The sequence below is a fragment of the Acipenser ruthenus genome, chromosome 5 (assembly GCF_902713425.1).
Source record: "Acipenser ruthenus chromosome 5, fAciRut3.2 maternal haplotype, whole genome shotgun sequence".
Lineage (NCBI taxonomy): Eukaryota > Metazoa > Chordata > Actinopteri > Acipenseriformes > Acipenseridae > Acipenser > Acipenser ruthenus.
Genome location: NC_081193.1, coordinates 7,436,693 through 7,452,808, shown reverse-complemented (window position 1 = coordinate 7,452,808; position 16,116 = coordinate 7,436,693). Strand labels below are relative to the sequence as shown.

General features: G+C 39.1%; 1 protein-coding gene across 6 annotated transcripts in view; it reads left to right on the top strand.

Annotated features, from left to right (window-relative positions):
- ahctf1 (AT hook containing transcription factor 1) overlaps positions 1 to 16,116 on the top strand; it is a 31,702-nt gene that overhangs the window by 12,782 nt on the left and 2,804 nt on the right. For 4 of the 6 annotated variants that reach the window (XM_034005335.3, XM_059023586.1, XM_034005336.3 and 1 more), the window contains 14 exons: positions 2,191 to 2,337; positions 2,424 to 2,614; positions 2,702 to 2,846; positions 5,669 to 5,800; positions 6,363 to 6,510; positions 8,556 to 8,706; positions 9,361 to 9,468; positions 9,703 to 9,898; positions 10,091 to 10,291; positions 10,543 to 11,044; positions 11,134 to 11,227; positions 11,495 to 11,586; positions 12,471 to 12,685; positions 12,951 to 14,727. In XM_034005335.3, coding sequence (XP_033861226.3) covers positions 2,191 to 2,337; positions 2,424 to 2,614; positions 2,702 to 2,846; positions 5,669 to 5,800; positions 6,363 to 6,510; positions 8,556 to 8,706; positions 9,361 to 9,468; positions 9,703 to 9,898; positions 10,091 to 10,291; positions 10,543 to 11,044; positions 11,134 to 11,227; positions 11,495 to 11,586; positions 12,471 to 12,685; positions 12,951 to 14,727 — 4,099 coding nt within the window. The remainder of the gene's footprint in view (positions 1 to 2,190; positions 2,338 to 2,423; positions 2,615 to 2,701; positions 2,847 to 5,668; positions 5,801 to 6,362; positions 6,511 to 8,555; positions 8,707 to 9,360; positions 9,469 to 9,702; positions 9,899 to 10,090; positions 10,292 to 10,542; positions 11,045 to 11,133; positions 11,228 to 11,494; positions 11,587 to 12,470; positions 12,686 to 12,950; positions 14,728 to 16,116) is intronic. The other 2 variants (XM_034005338.3, XM_059023588.1) reach the window with 2 other exon arrangements.

Sequence of the window (16,116 nt, the reverse complement as noted above, 5' to 3'; positions counted from 1 at the left end):
AACTCAAAATGAATTATTGTAAGGTGACATTGGTTTTATGTTGGGAAATATTTAAGAAAAATAAACTGAAATATCTTGCTTGCATAAGTATTCAACCCCCACACATTAATATTTGGTAGAGCCAACTTTCGCTGCAATAACAGCTTTAAGTCTTTTGGAGTAAGTATGTACCAGCTTTGCACACAGTGTCGGAGTGATTTTGGCCCATTCTTCTTGGCAGATTTGCTCCAGGTTGTTCACGTTGGTTGGACGACGCTTGTGGACCGCAATTTTCAAATAGTGCCACAGATTCTCAATGGGATTGAGATCAGGACTTTGACTGGGCCACTGTAGGACATTCACCTTTTTGTTCTTGAGCCACTCCAATGTTGCTTTGGCCTTGTGCTTGGGATCATTGTCCTTCTGAAAGGTGAATTTCCTCCCAAGCTTCAGTTTTTTAGCGGACTGAAGCAGGTTCTCTTGCAGTATTTCCCTGTATTTTGCTCCATCCATTCTTCCTTTAGTTTTAACAAGATGCCCAGTCCCTGCTAATGAGAAGCATCCCCACAGCATGATGCTGCCACCACCATACTTCACTGTAGGGATGGTGTGTCTTGAGGCATGGGCAGTGTTAGGTTTGCGCCACACATAGCGCTTTGAGTTTTGGCCAGAAAGCTCTATCTTTGTCTCATCTGACCACAAAACCTTTTCCCACATCGCAGCTGGGTCACTCTCATGCTTTCTGGCAAACTCCAGACGTGCTTTCAGATGGTACTTTTTTGAGTAACAGCTTCTTTCTTGCCACCCTCCCATACAGGCCAGTGTTATGCAGAGCTCTTGATATGGTTGACTGGTGCACCATTACTCCACTCCCAGCCACTGAACTCTGTAGCTCCTTCAAAGTGATTGTTGGCCTCTCTGTGGCTTCTCTCACAAGTCTCCTTCTTGTTTGAGCGCTGAGTTTTGAGGGACAGCCTTTTCTTGGCAGTGCCTGGGTGGTGTGATGCAGCTTCCACTTCCTGATTATTGATCCAACTGTGCTCACTGGGATATCCAAACACTTGGATATTATTTTGTACCCTTTCCCTAATCTATGCATTTGTATTACTTTATCTCTAACTTCTGTAGAATGCTCTTTGGTCTTCATTTTCCTTCAGATTCACAGCCTGACCAATGATCCTTCAACAGTGGGGTTTTTATCCAGAAAATGTGACAGCAACTTTAATGGTTCACAGGTGGAGGCCAATGGTAAGGTAATTGTGTCCTCGTTAGGGCAATTTCTTTCATCGGTGTAAACTGGGAGCTTCCACAGCACAGGGGTTGAATACTTATGCAAGCAAGATATTTCAGTTTTTTATTTTTCTTAAATATTTCCCAACATAAAACCAATCTCACCTTACAATAATTGATTTTGAGTTTCAGTGTTTTAAAATAATATATATATATAAATGACAGGTGACCAATCGGGAGTGAGCAGAGGCGGGCCATAAATCTCCCAGGGTATTCTCTGCCTCACTTGAAGGGCCTGCTTTAGCAACCAGTGGGAAAGTTAAAGCTGTGACAGCTGGCCAATCATTAGTGAGCAACCCCAAAACATGAATATTCCTTGATTAGCACTGCAGTGAGGAGGATAGCTGGATTTCGCACGATAGTGCTCATAAGTATACATTGATAAATACAAATACCTTTACAACAGTAGGGCAGCAGTGTGGAGTAGTGGTTAGGGCTCTGGACTCTTGACCGGAGGGTTGTGGGTTCAATCCCCAGTGGGGGACACTGCTGTTTTACCCTTGAGCAAGGTACTTTACCTAGATTGCTCCAGTAAAAACCCAACTGTATAAATGGGTAATTGTATGTAAAATAATGTGATATCTGTATAATGTGAAATAATGTATAATGTGATTATCTTGTAGCAATTGTAAGTTGCCCTGGATAAGGGCGTCTGCTAAGAAATTAATAATAATAATAATAATAATAATAATAATAATAATAATTATTATTTCGAATTTTATTACTGGGTACTTTCTGAATTAAAATAATGAAAGGTATCTGTGGGTTACAGGTAGCTGCCACTTAAAAAAAGGAGGGGGGGGGTTGCGACGACTCTGCTACCCCAGTCCATTTTGTCATGGCACGCCACTGGTACTGTACTTTGTTTGTTTGTTTGTTTGTTTATTTAAAAGCTTAATTTCCTTAACAAATGCCATTCAGGTTATTTATTTGTTATTGGATGTCCTGTATTCTTTTTCCAATAAACCAGAGTCCTCTGTTGAATCTTTCCCAACTGCATTTGCAATCCCTTTGGGATTGGTAAAGCTTATCCAAGGATTTTGGCTACTGGATCATAATGATCATGAGGTAACTGAAGTGGCAGTCCTTAATTTTGGCTACGATTTTGAGTTCTGGAAATTTGCTTGTAATGCACTTATCTGTTTGTGACACAGACAGCTTTGGATCTCATCCTTCACCCAACCACTAGCCGATCAATGCTGTCTTGGCAACATGCACGGATAATCCAGGCCTTGATGTGCCAAGGGGAGCACAGACAAGCCCTTAGATACATACAGATGATGAAGCCGTCAATGTCGACTAGCAGTGAAATAAAACTGTACCTCACTGTGTTCCTGTTTAACAGGTACTGTTAAACTAAAACATCTGCTGGCATTGATGCCTTCAGTTGACTTCATTGCAAATTTATTTGTTTTTATTTATTCACTATAAGGTGTATGGTGGAGGCCTGGAGTTTGCTAAGGCAACATTCCAGTAGGCTGAATGTGGAGGATTTGCTAAAACACATGTATGAAATGTGTCAGGAGATGGGGCTAATGGAAGACCTTCTAAAGCTGCCGTTCACAGTCACTGAGCAGGTAGGTGCTATTACATTTTAGTTTGGTAAGTTGACCAGGGTTCTTGGAGTAATTAAGATAAAAACAGACTAAGGGTCTGCTAAGAAATAAGAAAAACATGGTCTTAATGAGAAGGCGCAAATAATGCCTTGTTTCCAACTGCTCTGCATGCTCTTACTACAGTTTATGGCTGCTGCGATTAAATCAAATCGATTCCATTCCTCATTATATACATAGAGATAAATACTTGATGATCGATTTTTAAATAATTATATTTTTCCAACTGTGTCGTCTAGACCTGGTTTTTGTACTGCATTAATGTATTGGTTAGGGTTAACTGTCAACTCCTTTTAAGATTTTAAAGACTTCAGTCATGCAACCCCCTCCCAATTCTTTGTTCTTGGCTAAATAGGTTTAGCTTCAGCCTGTCTTCATGGCTCATTCCTTTTAAACAGTAAGTAGCAGGGTTCTGAAAAATATAGCATTATACAAGGTTCTCCCCAGGAATTCTGAATAGCTGGGTGGCAGAGCATTAATCTGGGAGCACTTTTAACAGAAATTAAATTGCCTTTCCTTTTAAATATATAATTTGAATAATAATAAGAAACCAAATAATGAATAATAATCCGCCCTAATTCATACACAGGCTACACTGTGCCATTTACCCCCTAATCCTTTGCGATCTTGTTTCTGGCAGAGCTTGCACATCATACCACCCAATTCCTTGCTGTAAAAAAGCCATTTCCATTATTTACCACTTTTTTTTTTTTTTTTTACACACAGCCCCTCTTGCGGTTCTTCCAATTCGCTTTCTACAAGTTGCTCGTTTTCTACATTTTTTCTTTCATTTTCAATCATCCATTTCAGTTTGGTAATTTCCACATTCATTGTCACTGTTTTTGCTTTGAAAAGAATTGGTTATTTTCTTTAGCAGTCATTAACATTTAACGGAAAACCCAGTCCTTCAACTCTGATTGGTTAAATGTAGCATCAAGACGTAACACAGCTGTCATGTGATTCCAAGATTTTTTTTTTTTTTTCACCCAGGCCGTGCAAGTGATCTTTACTATAGCCATCCATCCATTCATCAACGATGAAAACATCCATCAGGGATGAAAATAAGACTCTTATTGCTAGGGCCCTACCAAATTCATGGTACATTTTTGTAAATTTCACATTCGTAACATTTAAAAAAAAAAACTTACATTTCAGCAGTTTCAGCTATTTAAATCTTAAATTTCACGCTGCAGTAATGATTGTAGCACTTTTTGGTTTATTTTGTACACATTTTAAAATGTAGGTCTAATTTGACTCGCTTAACGGTACTACCATTTGAGATCCGTAGGTCATACTAAACCCGCCCTGGAGGCCCGTGTCTACCAATCTGTGAGTAGAAGCTAGTTATTGACTGTTAAGTGTCAATCAATAAATCCTGTCCAGCTTTCTTTTTTTAAATTGAAACAAGCTAACAATCGCATTAGGATCCTGATCCTGTAGCTCCTGAACATTACATATAACTTAATTGGATTCTAATGCAGGGTAAAAGTACACAAAACAGACCAGATTTCACTGTGCAGAATGAATTTCAGTGGTCCGTGTCACATTTTTTCATGGCCTTGAAATGGGTAGGGCCCTAGCTATTGCATAGCAGGTACACCCATTCCAGGTTTTACAACAAGCTTTATTAGACCCAGTGTGAAAGTTCAGGTTTGTCTTATTAAATTTATACTACTAAAACCAAGAATGTATCAAACTGTGTGTGTGTATATGTCACAAAGATGGCCGGAGTGGGTGGCGTCAGACCAGAGCCAGGAAATAAACAACAGAGAGGTGTGGTTTGGTGGAGCTGAGCGAATGGTTTCGCTCAGCATTTAATAAACAGAAAATAAAAGGTTTGAAACAAACACAGGACACGGCACTCGAGCCAAAACAAAAAGACAAACAAAACGGACTAGACAGACAAACACGGTGAGCAGATACTTTTAACTATTATTACTATTATTATTATTACCTCCGTCTCCAATCCCGTTCTCCACTCACTGAACACCCAACCCCGAGTGAATGAAAATGTGTCTATATATACTGTTGTGCTGGGATTCAATCACTAATTAATTATTCACTTGAATCCCAGCACGTGAATGAATTACGTGCAACCCCGTGCTCACATATTACATTTAACCAGCACGTGAAGTGATTTGTGCCCTCCTCGTGCCTAAATATAAATCTACATTTTTAAATGCACGTGAAACACAGACCTGTTTATATCCCGTGTACCAATGACTATATACCAACATTAACACACGCACACGCAACATACAACACAGAAACACACACGGGCGGGCACTTCGTCACAGTATAATAAATAAATATATATAAAATATAATTTTTTTTTTATTTGTTTTACTTGCTCAATGTGAAACTTGTTGCTGGTGCTGAGCAACAATTCTGTGAAGACGTGGAGGTATCTTCGCCAAGCACACACGCATGTCTTTAATGTTATAAGTGTAAAAAGTTGTCAGAATTAACAATGAAAAGAAATTACAGGTATGTTATTTAAACAGTTGTAGCAGTGAGTCTATTATAACACCAAGGGTTTTCTCTTGGTGAACCTGCTTGATGGATCAATTTTAAACCTTTAAACCTGGAAATATTTTAAATTGGGCAATGTAGCTTATGGGGTTTTAAAAAAATTAAAAAGTAAGAAATTCATGACCTACACAATGCAGCAAAAGCATATAAGTTCAGATTTGGACATTTCAGTCTTGATGCCAGCATTGTTAAATAGACATGTACAGTTCACTTACACTTGTGTGGTGTGTGTGGTTTTTTCCCCTGAATTGCAGGAATGTTTGGAGAAGTTCCTGCAAAGCAATGGTGACCTTCAAAACCAAGAGTTTCTCATGGTTTATTATCTCCAGCGAGCCAACTATGTGCCAGCATTGCAACTCAATCAGACCCTAAAGATGAACTTAATGGTATGTAACAACATCCGGTATACAATCCTGTTGCATAGACATAAAATGAAGACTACCAGGAAAGCCTGAAATAGTGCCAACTGCTACGAAATTGTAGTTTTGAATTATGGCCAAAGCATTCCGTTTAGTAGGACTCACTCTTTTTTTTACAGAATTGCATTAGATCATACTGTGTATGCAGATTTATTCACCTACACCAGGGGTTCCCAAGCTGTTTTGAATCATGCTGCACCTTTTAGGTTTTTTATTTATACTAAACATACTTGGAACCTCACCACTGCCATGGTAGCGATTTAATTATATTTTATATCAAGGAACCAGTTGGTGAAGAATTTGCCCAACTTTTAGTGCATTTAATCCTGTGTAGAGATGTCATCCTGTGCATAGAACAACCCCACCTCCACCAGTTGAGAACTGCTGACCTACACCATTGTGGTGGGCTTAAATACCAAATCTTTCTGCAGTGTTTATTCAAAGTTCAGTTACACATTGTTTTTGTATTCTAGTAATCTTAACCATGTTGGCAACAAATGTTTAGTCCTTTTTTTTTTTTGCTCATTAGAATAACCGAGATCCTCAACTGAAAGAAAGAACAATTGCCAGAAACTCTATTTTAGACCAGTATGGAAAGGTTCTTCCCAGAGTGCAACGGAGACTTGCCACAGAACGAGCAAAACCTTACCACCATCCATCCACAATTCTGCGGGAAGGTACACTCCAGAATTAAGTAAAAGTTTACAGTGCAGAGTTAATTGGATATCACAGTAGGGTCATCCCAATGCAGCTTTAGAAGCAAGATCATTGTTGTTGCACTTATTTCCAAAGCAGGTAAGCACACATATGTGCTTCTAACAGGGTTTGTACGCTAGTCTGGAAAAAGTATGGAAAAATGCCAAACTGATTTCCATGGCTTGAAAATGCTTGAAAAACCATGTCTTCCATTATGAAAGTCTTGAAAAAGTCTGGAATTTTACTAGTATCACAGGAGAATGAAAATAATTCCGTAATCTATTTTTTATTCGTAATTGATCTCGAAAGCGGGCCAGCAGCTCTAGCGGCAGCTGTCTAGGCAATTTACTAGTAGCAACTAGTAGCGACCTAGTCCCGCGAGGATTGCCCCGTGTAACACCCCTGACAACTCAAGCAATCGTATCCAGTCAGCGCACTGGTATATGTCACATGACTGTCTGCTCCAGCGAAACACAGGGTAAAATGGACATTACGACATCCAAAATAATAAATTTATATTGAAGGCTATGATTTTTTAAAACTAAGTTACAAGTTACTGTACTCTGCTCACCAAGATTCACATTTTGTTATCATGTTGTTACCTTTATTAAATCATTAATGTTATTTCCCAACCCAGAAAAAAATAAATAAATCAAATACAATAGTTATTAACACTGACTCAGATTTAAAAAAAAAAACGCTTTCTGTAGCTCCTATGGTGTGTATAAACATAGCATGTTAACATCGCTTTTTTCATTTCTTTAATGTGATTAATAAAATGTACTGGTAATTTTTATTTTAAATGTGTGGTGCTTGCGTGTAACTTACAGTACCGAGTGCAGCAACAGTCTCGGGTCCAAACCATAACTGGAGAGTAGATATACTATTTACATCCTCGCTATATGGCCTTCATCATTTATACGATTAAATACTGATTTTAAAAAAAGAAAATCTAACTGCTCCTGATGTTGGCTCGTACAATCTCATTGCTATTATTATTGTTGATGGTAGTTGTGACAAATACTGTAATAATAAAGAAAATCAAAGAATAAAAACAGTACTAATATTATTAATAATTTAGCTAATGCCTTTATCCAAAGTGACTTCCTTAACTTACTCCAGCAGCTTATATTGTTCGTTTTGGATTGTCCTTTTACTATAGCGAACAAAAGGCTTTGGCCCCAAACAGGGTTGTTATAGCGAGGGTGAACTGTATTTAGTATTTGACTTGTGTGTTTAATATACGGCACTTACACATTTTAATATATAACGCATGCACATTTGTTATTTCATTTTTGTTATTTTTCACCTCCCGTAGTATTCAACATTTAACAGGGTATAAAGAAGTTTGGATCAGAATCCAATATCATCCCTTACAAAAAAGTAGTATACTGCAAGTGTACTTGTGCTAAAATTGTCTGGTTTTAGTATACTGTTGGTACCATTATACTATCCTATTTTGGCACAAGTATACAACTTTTTATATTGTCTTTGTAAATAATGCAACGTAGTTCTCAAATATTGGACGTTTCTTAGATTGTATCTTTCTTCTTTTGAATACCTGCATTGTCTCTTGCTAGATATGCACCTTCAGATTCTGACAAATACTTTTAGAAAACCAGGTGCAACTTCTTCTCTGGATCAAAAAGCTATAATGCTCCGCGGCTGCCCGCCTATGTGGATAACTGTCGAAAAACTAGTAGAAACTAACTAACACAAGTCTGGGGAAAAACAAATGGAGGTCTGGAAAAAGTATGTAATTTTGATGTTGAAAAAGTACATGAACCCTGTTCTAAGTTAACACAGCTGCTTCTCTTGTGACACAGGATTTGCACTCAATCAGAGGGCTAAAGAAACCTGAAATGTGTAGTATTTCAGTAGATATTTATTGAAATCTGATCTGTAGAGTTGGTAAATTTGAAATGTTATGCATGTTCTACATTGGTGGTGCAGTTAGTTAAACTAGTATGATGCTTTTTGTTTTTGTCCCAAGATGCATTTATGCTTTTAATCCTTCTATTTACAGTTTCAAGGCCAAAGCCATTGTCCACTATGGCAAAACCAGCTGCTTCAGGGAATATCCTCACAAGAGCAACCTTCATTAACAATGTGCTCTCTAAAATTGGGGAGGTGTGGGTTGGCGATATTACTAAACCGGATCTGTCACCATTCAAAAGGTAAGTTCTAATTTTGTTTCAGATTTATAGATGTAGTGAAATAATTTAGATGACAAATGTTTTTTTTATTCAAAAACTATTTATATACAAATAAGGTATACCTCCAGTACAGTCATAAAAGCACAAGTTCCAAACTGATTTTGGACAAGGCCTCCGTACAGCTCAGTGCTTGTATCAGAAAGCATAGATATCCATGGAGTCAATTTTGAAAGAGATAAAAAGACTGACAAAACTTTACAATGTTTGATATGTATACCTTCATAAGCAATTGTTGACTCGCCTTTAACCTGACTGGTTTCTGTCCAATAATCGAGGTAGTTGTGCTACATTCAGCAGGGCGCATCCATCTTGTCTTTTTAAAATACCCCCCCCCCCCCCCCCGTCTCAGGGTCAGCGTCCATTTTGTCTTAATGCACCTTCCTCCCCGTCTCGGGGTCAGCCATGTATAATGAGAGAATTCTAAACTTGGACAGTACTGCATTAGAACCACTATAAAAGCACATTCACACACAATTTAAACATAATGATTAAAAAACAACTTAACTTTAAAACACACACATAATATAAAACTTATAATTAATAACTTATAATTAATATACAGAAACAAAGTAAAGGTGACTCTTCTTCTTTTTTTTAAATCTTTCTTTTTTGTAGTCCGAAAATTCCTGAACTACCACTCGTTAAATCACCCCCGCTGTCATTAGACCAAACTGATGCGTTTGTGGGCACGCCTATTACCAGAACTACAAAGAGGATTTCCAGGTAACACAAAAAAAGACCCTTATGTGGTGTTTCGCACAAAATTCTGTAAAAGCTAAAATACTGGAAACTTTGCTGTGAATTGTTGACCTCAACAGTGACATAGAAATTTGTGACACTATGCCTTTTGTATACTCCCTTTCAAACAGAGTGCAAATATCTGGTTTGAATAACCTTTTGACTTTTCCACCAATTACCTTTATTTATTTATTTATTTATTTATTTTTGCTTACCCAGGTTACTTGATTTGGTGGTTCTGCCTACTCCTGAGAAGTCTCCAGATGCTGTGAGCATTCAGCAAACTCCACCCAAGGTTATCCCATCATGGACTACATCCAGTCCATTACGGCCAAGTGCTATCAAGCCCAGCTACCTCAAAAATGTTTTTAAGCCCTCCGAGCTAACCTTGCTGCAAACTCCTCCAGTGGTAAAGGTGAGTTGTAAAAAAGTTGACATTTTAGAGCAATTTAATGATTATCTCTTGGTTTATATTTATCAGGGAAGCTTTCAGTTACAAGGCAGCTGTAAATAAGGACTCCTTGCACAGTGAAGATATAATGTTGCATCAGCTGCTTGACAAATAGATCAGTATTCTCTTTTGATTTAGCTTTTTTCTATATAATAGAGAGCAAGAGCTTTGACATCTGTGGCCTCTAGCTTCCCTGGCTTCACCCCCCACTCCATCCTGAGGTCCAGCCAGCGCCCAACGCCTGTAGGGTCTCCTTCTGCTTCTCCGGGCAGGTCCCTCACCCCACCTCTGCGTGTGAAAGAAAGTCGTATCACCTTCATAGAGGCTACAACCAGACCTGCACAATGGAGCAATGGGGTAAGCAGAACAGGTTGGAATAGAAAATACAAGGACCAAGCTGTTAATAAAACCTTGGCACACATCAAAACTACATTTTTTATATGTTGAGAAGATGGTGGTCTAACTTTACATCACACTTATGGCTAATCCTTATTTATTTATTTATTTTCTCTGCTGTTTCTTCTCTTAAAACCACCTTGCCCATTTAGAATATTTGTATTGCACTGCGGGATGACTGTACAGCATGTAACATGTATTTATTTAAACAGATTGCAGCTGATAACGAAATAAACTTGCTCTCAGCAACTTCATCGGTACTCAAATCAAGATCTCGGTCAGCTAGCCCTTGGTCTACTTCTGCAGAAGAACGTGTTTTGTTTGCACCAAGCAAGCCACTGGTCTTGCAACTGCAGAATGAGGGAATGGCGGAGGAGATTCCTGACCGAGATGCTTCAGAAGACATGCAGGAGGTCAAGGAGATGAGCCACATTTCTGCACGATCCGGAGACTCCACGTTGGAATTCCATGATGCACCCACCCCCGAGGAGTTTGAGGATGATGTAGTGATTATAAACGCAAAGCCAGCAGTTTCTGTGGACTGTAAACCAGTGCAGGTGGAAGTGCCACAGCTGGTGGTGCTGGAGGAGGAGGAGGAGGAGGAGGAGGAAGAAGAAAAAAAGGTGTCTGAAGTATTCTTAATAGAGAAGCAGGAGGAAAGACTTCACCCAGAGGATGAAAATGAAGTGGTAGAGCCACCAATGGAGTACAAAGGTAACTTCATGTTCCTCTACAATCGGAATCAAGCTCTGCATATATCTACCTGTATTACCTTGTTTTTGTTTATTATTTTTTTTCCTTAGATTTGGATAATGTGGATGTCCCCTCAACATTGACACGTGCTAGTATTAGGGACGCCTTTGTGACAGACTTTCACTACATGGCAGCATCTGAGAGGTAATACAGAAAGCGTCCATTATAATTAAGGAAATTGTAGTTTGCCAAACTTGCTATTGGCATACAAACCATTTTGTGTTTTGTTTGTGCTCGGATAGGATCTATTTATGATCTTGGTTAGGCTATAATTTCACACATTAGTGTAACATTCCCTTATGGCAATTTGTAGGTATACCTTTTAAAAATGGAAAGATATCGCACAGTAACCATTACCTGTGTATCATCTTTCCATATATGTATGGTAATTGCCTTTTTTAATGTTTTTAGCAGTGAACAAAAGTCGTACCCACTGTTTGAGGTGGTTTTTGGGACTGACGACTCTTCAGATGTTTTGGTACCTGTAGCGGCTGATACTCGGTGTAAGTAAAACAAAAAAAATGTATGATACGTATATGGAATATGTTTAAAAATATTAGCACATTGTGTGTTTTAAATGATAATGTTTTTAGCAGGACTTTGCATCTGTAGCTACCAACTGCTTAGTTGATAAATGGAGCACTGTAGTCTTCCATGCTATCAACTGGGCAATTACAAAGGTCATGAAATGTTAACCCTTTGCAGTCCATTTATTAAGTGCGCGTAAGGCGCAGCAGGTCCAATTTATTTTCACACGCGCAGTTAATTTTAGACGCGCTGTTTAAAAGTATTTTTTTCCAGTGTCAAACCAGTTTAAAAGGCCCTGCATATCAACAAAGCACTCACTAGGCATCTCCAGCCTCGCCCCACCCTTTCGTTCACTATAGCTTTCACATATGCTAAGAAATAAATAATAATAATAATAATAATAATAATAGTCGTACATACCGATCAATCATCTCCTGATCACTTGTTTTATCACCAAACGCCTCAATAATGTGATCCAAGTCATTATTTTATTACTATAACATCTGAAAAAAGCTCTGCAAATGTCTGTGATATTCTCTGAGCGCTGACGCAGTCACAGCCAGCTTGTTTCCTTATGGCCTCCATTATCAGATGCCAGGGGAAAGTATGACTAATCATGAGATATGCCCTTTTTATTTTTTTCCGGCTTGACTCGGCTCCTGTCGCTCCCACTCGGCCATTGAATGGTTTTCTCGGCTTTTTCCGGAGAACAAATGACTAGAAACCAGTTTTTTGCGTCTTTTTTTTGATGATGTCGGACAGGGTCCGACATTGGACCGGATAGGAATAATTGCAATGTCGGACCAGGTCCGACATAGGACCGCAGAGAGTTAATATTGTATTTAATCTTCTCCTGTAGCTGTGGTACATGTCAGTGAAGATGTAGCACCTTCAGAAAACAAACCTGAGGACATTGCAGAGAATGGTAAAATTGAGGAACATGTTTGCTTGGAAGAGGAGGCCACTGCAGAGAATGTTGAATGCTTGGAAGAGGGGACCCCTGCTGAAGAATCTGGTGTCTGCTTGGAAGAGCGCACTGTTGATGACTTTCCTGTAATCTCTGAGGAAAGACAGGTCAGTACAATCCTGATTCATTGGGGACTTTATTATTTTTAAGATGTTTTGTTTTTTTTTCTATTCTTTTTTACTCCATGAATGAAGGCTACCTTTTTTCCTGGTTTATTTTAGTTGAATGAATGAAAATAACAATAGTCTCAGTTGTGTACTGCACAGTCCAGACAAAACAGTAAAATTAGGATACATTTTTTTTGTTTGTTTCTTTTGGGGGGGTATGCTTAGAGGTTTGTTTTTGTTTATGTCTTTATTATTTTAATTTCAGGTTCCAGATCACAGTGTTGTAGAAGATCCTGAACCAGTGTCTTACACAGAGTTGCAGCCGACTGTCCCTGTTCTTACTCCGGTCCAGTTCTCCGACACGCAGCACTTCAAAGGAGAACTCTTGGAAATTAGAGAAACCAATGAAAGTGAAGTTTCGAAGATTCATGATGACCTGGAACCAACTCCTAGCAGTTTTTCTTTAATACTTGAAGCTGAGGATGGAGAGAATGAAATGGAAAATGCAGCTACTGAACCTAATGCACACCTTCTGGTTGTAGAGTTGCTTAAAGTGAGAGAAAGTGGAGACCATGCTGAGGAAGGTCGTGATGTTTCTGAAGAGTCAGAACAACAAATTGGTAATCAGGAGGCTGTAACTTTGGTAAAGGCTGCGGAGGAGAGTCCTGAAGCCCAAATTGATATTGCGGAGTCTCTTCCATATGTGTCTGAGCCGATTAAAATGGTTATTGCAGAGAACCTGCTAGATGCTGTCAAAGACACTAGAACTAAGGAGTTTGTTGCTGAGTTGGTCGACGGCTGTATGCAGGAAGAAATGCTGGTGACGGGCAAAACAGTAAGAAGCCCAACCTCCAAACCCTTGGAGGAACCCATTCACGCTTTGACAGACGCTAGCATCAAAGAGATAACCAGCACTCTGGCAGAGAACAAGCAGAAATCAAGATGCACCAGGGGAAAAAGTGTGGTGATGGTTGAGGAGCAGACTGCAGATGTTCAGATGTTACATCCAATAGATGGCGAGCCTTTGGATCAACCAGACTTACAGGTGCCTACAACTCCCAGAAGAGCTATGAGAAGTGCAAAGCACCAGCCCCAAACAAACACGTCTGCTACACCAGGGAGGACCCTGAGAAAAACTAAAGATGTCAAGTTAGAACCTGACGCAGACCAGCACCAAACTACACAGCCAACCACGCCAAGGAGAGGGGGACGTAGAACAAGAAGTAGCATTGTTGAGCCTGTGGAAAGCATCCAAGCTATGGATAAAGATAATAAACAAGAGGTAACGATGACGGTTATCCCTACAAGGAGAACCAGGCGAACAAGCAGTATCTTGGCTGTTTCTGAAAGTGCCTTGGTGGACCAGCCAGTAAAAGTGTCAGCCAGTCCTAGTAGGTTTACCCGGAAATCCATAGGGGTCACGTTGGAGATTCCCCAAGTGTCCCAACAAAAGGACATTTCCACCGAGCATCATAAGCAGATGCCCCTCACCCCCAAAAGAGGCAGAAAGTCCAAGAGCAGTTTGGAACAGCTTAAAACGGCTACTCCTCGTAGAGCTACCAGGAGCAGATTGGCAAGCCTAACACAAGTTCCTGAAGATGCATTGCCCATTTTAGAAAATGCCTATGCAAATGAACTAGCGCTGCAAGCCCCTGACACTTCTAAGGAAAGCACAAGGCTTGTGGAAACAACGGAAACCAGAGAGTCCGGAATTATGATGGTTGAAGGTACTGTGTCTCATCATGATGAAATGATCAAAGAGGTACATGGAACTGCAGCTAACAGCAGGAGGAGGAACACCCTGGAAACCCAGCACCCCTCCCCTGATGAGGCTGAGGACACCAGGGGTTTGGCAGAACTCTCCAGCAGTGATGAACTGCATGCTGAAGAACAGAATATAGAAAGCAATGCAGGGGACAGTGAGAAGATGGATCCTGCAAAGGCAACTGTTAAGAAAGCAAGGGGTCACCCCAGAAAAGTTTCTGATTTACCAGCTCAAGAACCCTTTGTATTCACTCCTCCGTGCACAAGGTTGATGAAAGGTAAAGAAAGTATGTTAGGTATAGGGATAAGTAAGTATTTTACAAAAGCTGTATTTTACAAAAGCTGTTTTCAGGCAATACTGTTTTGGGCTATAATAATGAAAATTATAATGCTACTGTAATCTGCTCCAAACATTTAGTTTTGGACTCTAGCTGAGTTACAGTTTACCAGAGGAGTCTGAAACCAAATGTATTTTTATATATTGATCTATCTATCGGGTGTGCCATTTTTGAAAAAAAAATTCTTGTCCAAGGGACAAAATCTACTTTCCCCCCTCCCTGTCGTACAAAACACACAAAAAAAGTAGAATATAACTTGTAGGATTTTGGTTTTTATTTAACAGTGAACACAATCAATCAGTTGGTTATTTAACAGGGGCGGATCTAGCCTTGTAGCTTGACGGGTTCACTAAATTCTTCAAGATACACAAAAGGTTCCCTGTGACCACCTCACCTCAACAAATTTATAACAGGCTGGCTTACTGGTCCAAAAGGTCTTGATACCAGGAGGTCCCCAGTTATAATCCCCTCTCAGCCACTGATTAACTGTGTGTGACCCTGAGAGAATCACTTAACCTCCTTGTGCTTCGTCCTTCGGATGAGACATAAAACCGAGGTCCTATTGTGAGTGACTCTGCAGTAGTTGTTGATGCATAGTTCACCCCTAGTCTCGAAGTTGCTTTGGACAAAAGCACCTGCTAAAATGACTAATTAAATTAATTAATTAATAACATTCTTTAATAGTTCCTTTCAGTGCAGTTTGGAAAACATTTGCTAGTAAAGTAACATACTATAGAGTACAACTATAATAAGTTATTAATGTAAAAACAGCTTCTGTCTGTTTTTTTTGGAAGGGCAACATTCTTTCCCAGCACTACTCTTACTGAAAAACAAATATACATAAATGAATTCACACATAAACACATTGCCATGAGTTTTACAGTGTATTTTAAAATAAAAATATATTGTACAGATAATCTCATATATAAGCATATAATTTCTGTCATAATAAACATACTTGTCAATCTTCGTGTTTTAATAGTTTCACAAATCGCTGGATTGTTCATGTCCAATAAATAACTAATATCGCTTTGGTTCAAAATTATTGATTTGCTAGCGAAATATTTAGGCTATGAACTTTTTTTAAACTTTTGCACAAGAATGAGTCAGGCCTACGCTAAGTATTTATTTCGCTCAGATTTCAGTTATTGAAATAACTTATTTATGTTAACTTTTGACGGTTTCATTAAAAACGGTTTAATTGTGCAATAGGCTAAATGTAGCCTGGTTACTTAGAAGGACACAAAGTGATCCTCCATTCTCATGTTTAATAAATTATTTTCAAATTACACTTGTTTTCGTTGTTGACTTGTGTGAAATGGCAAACCT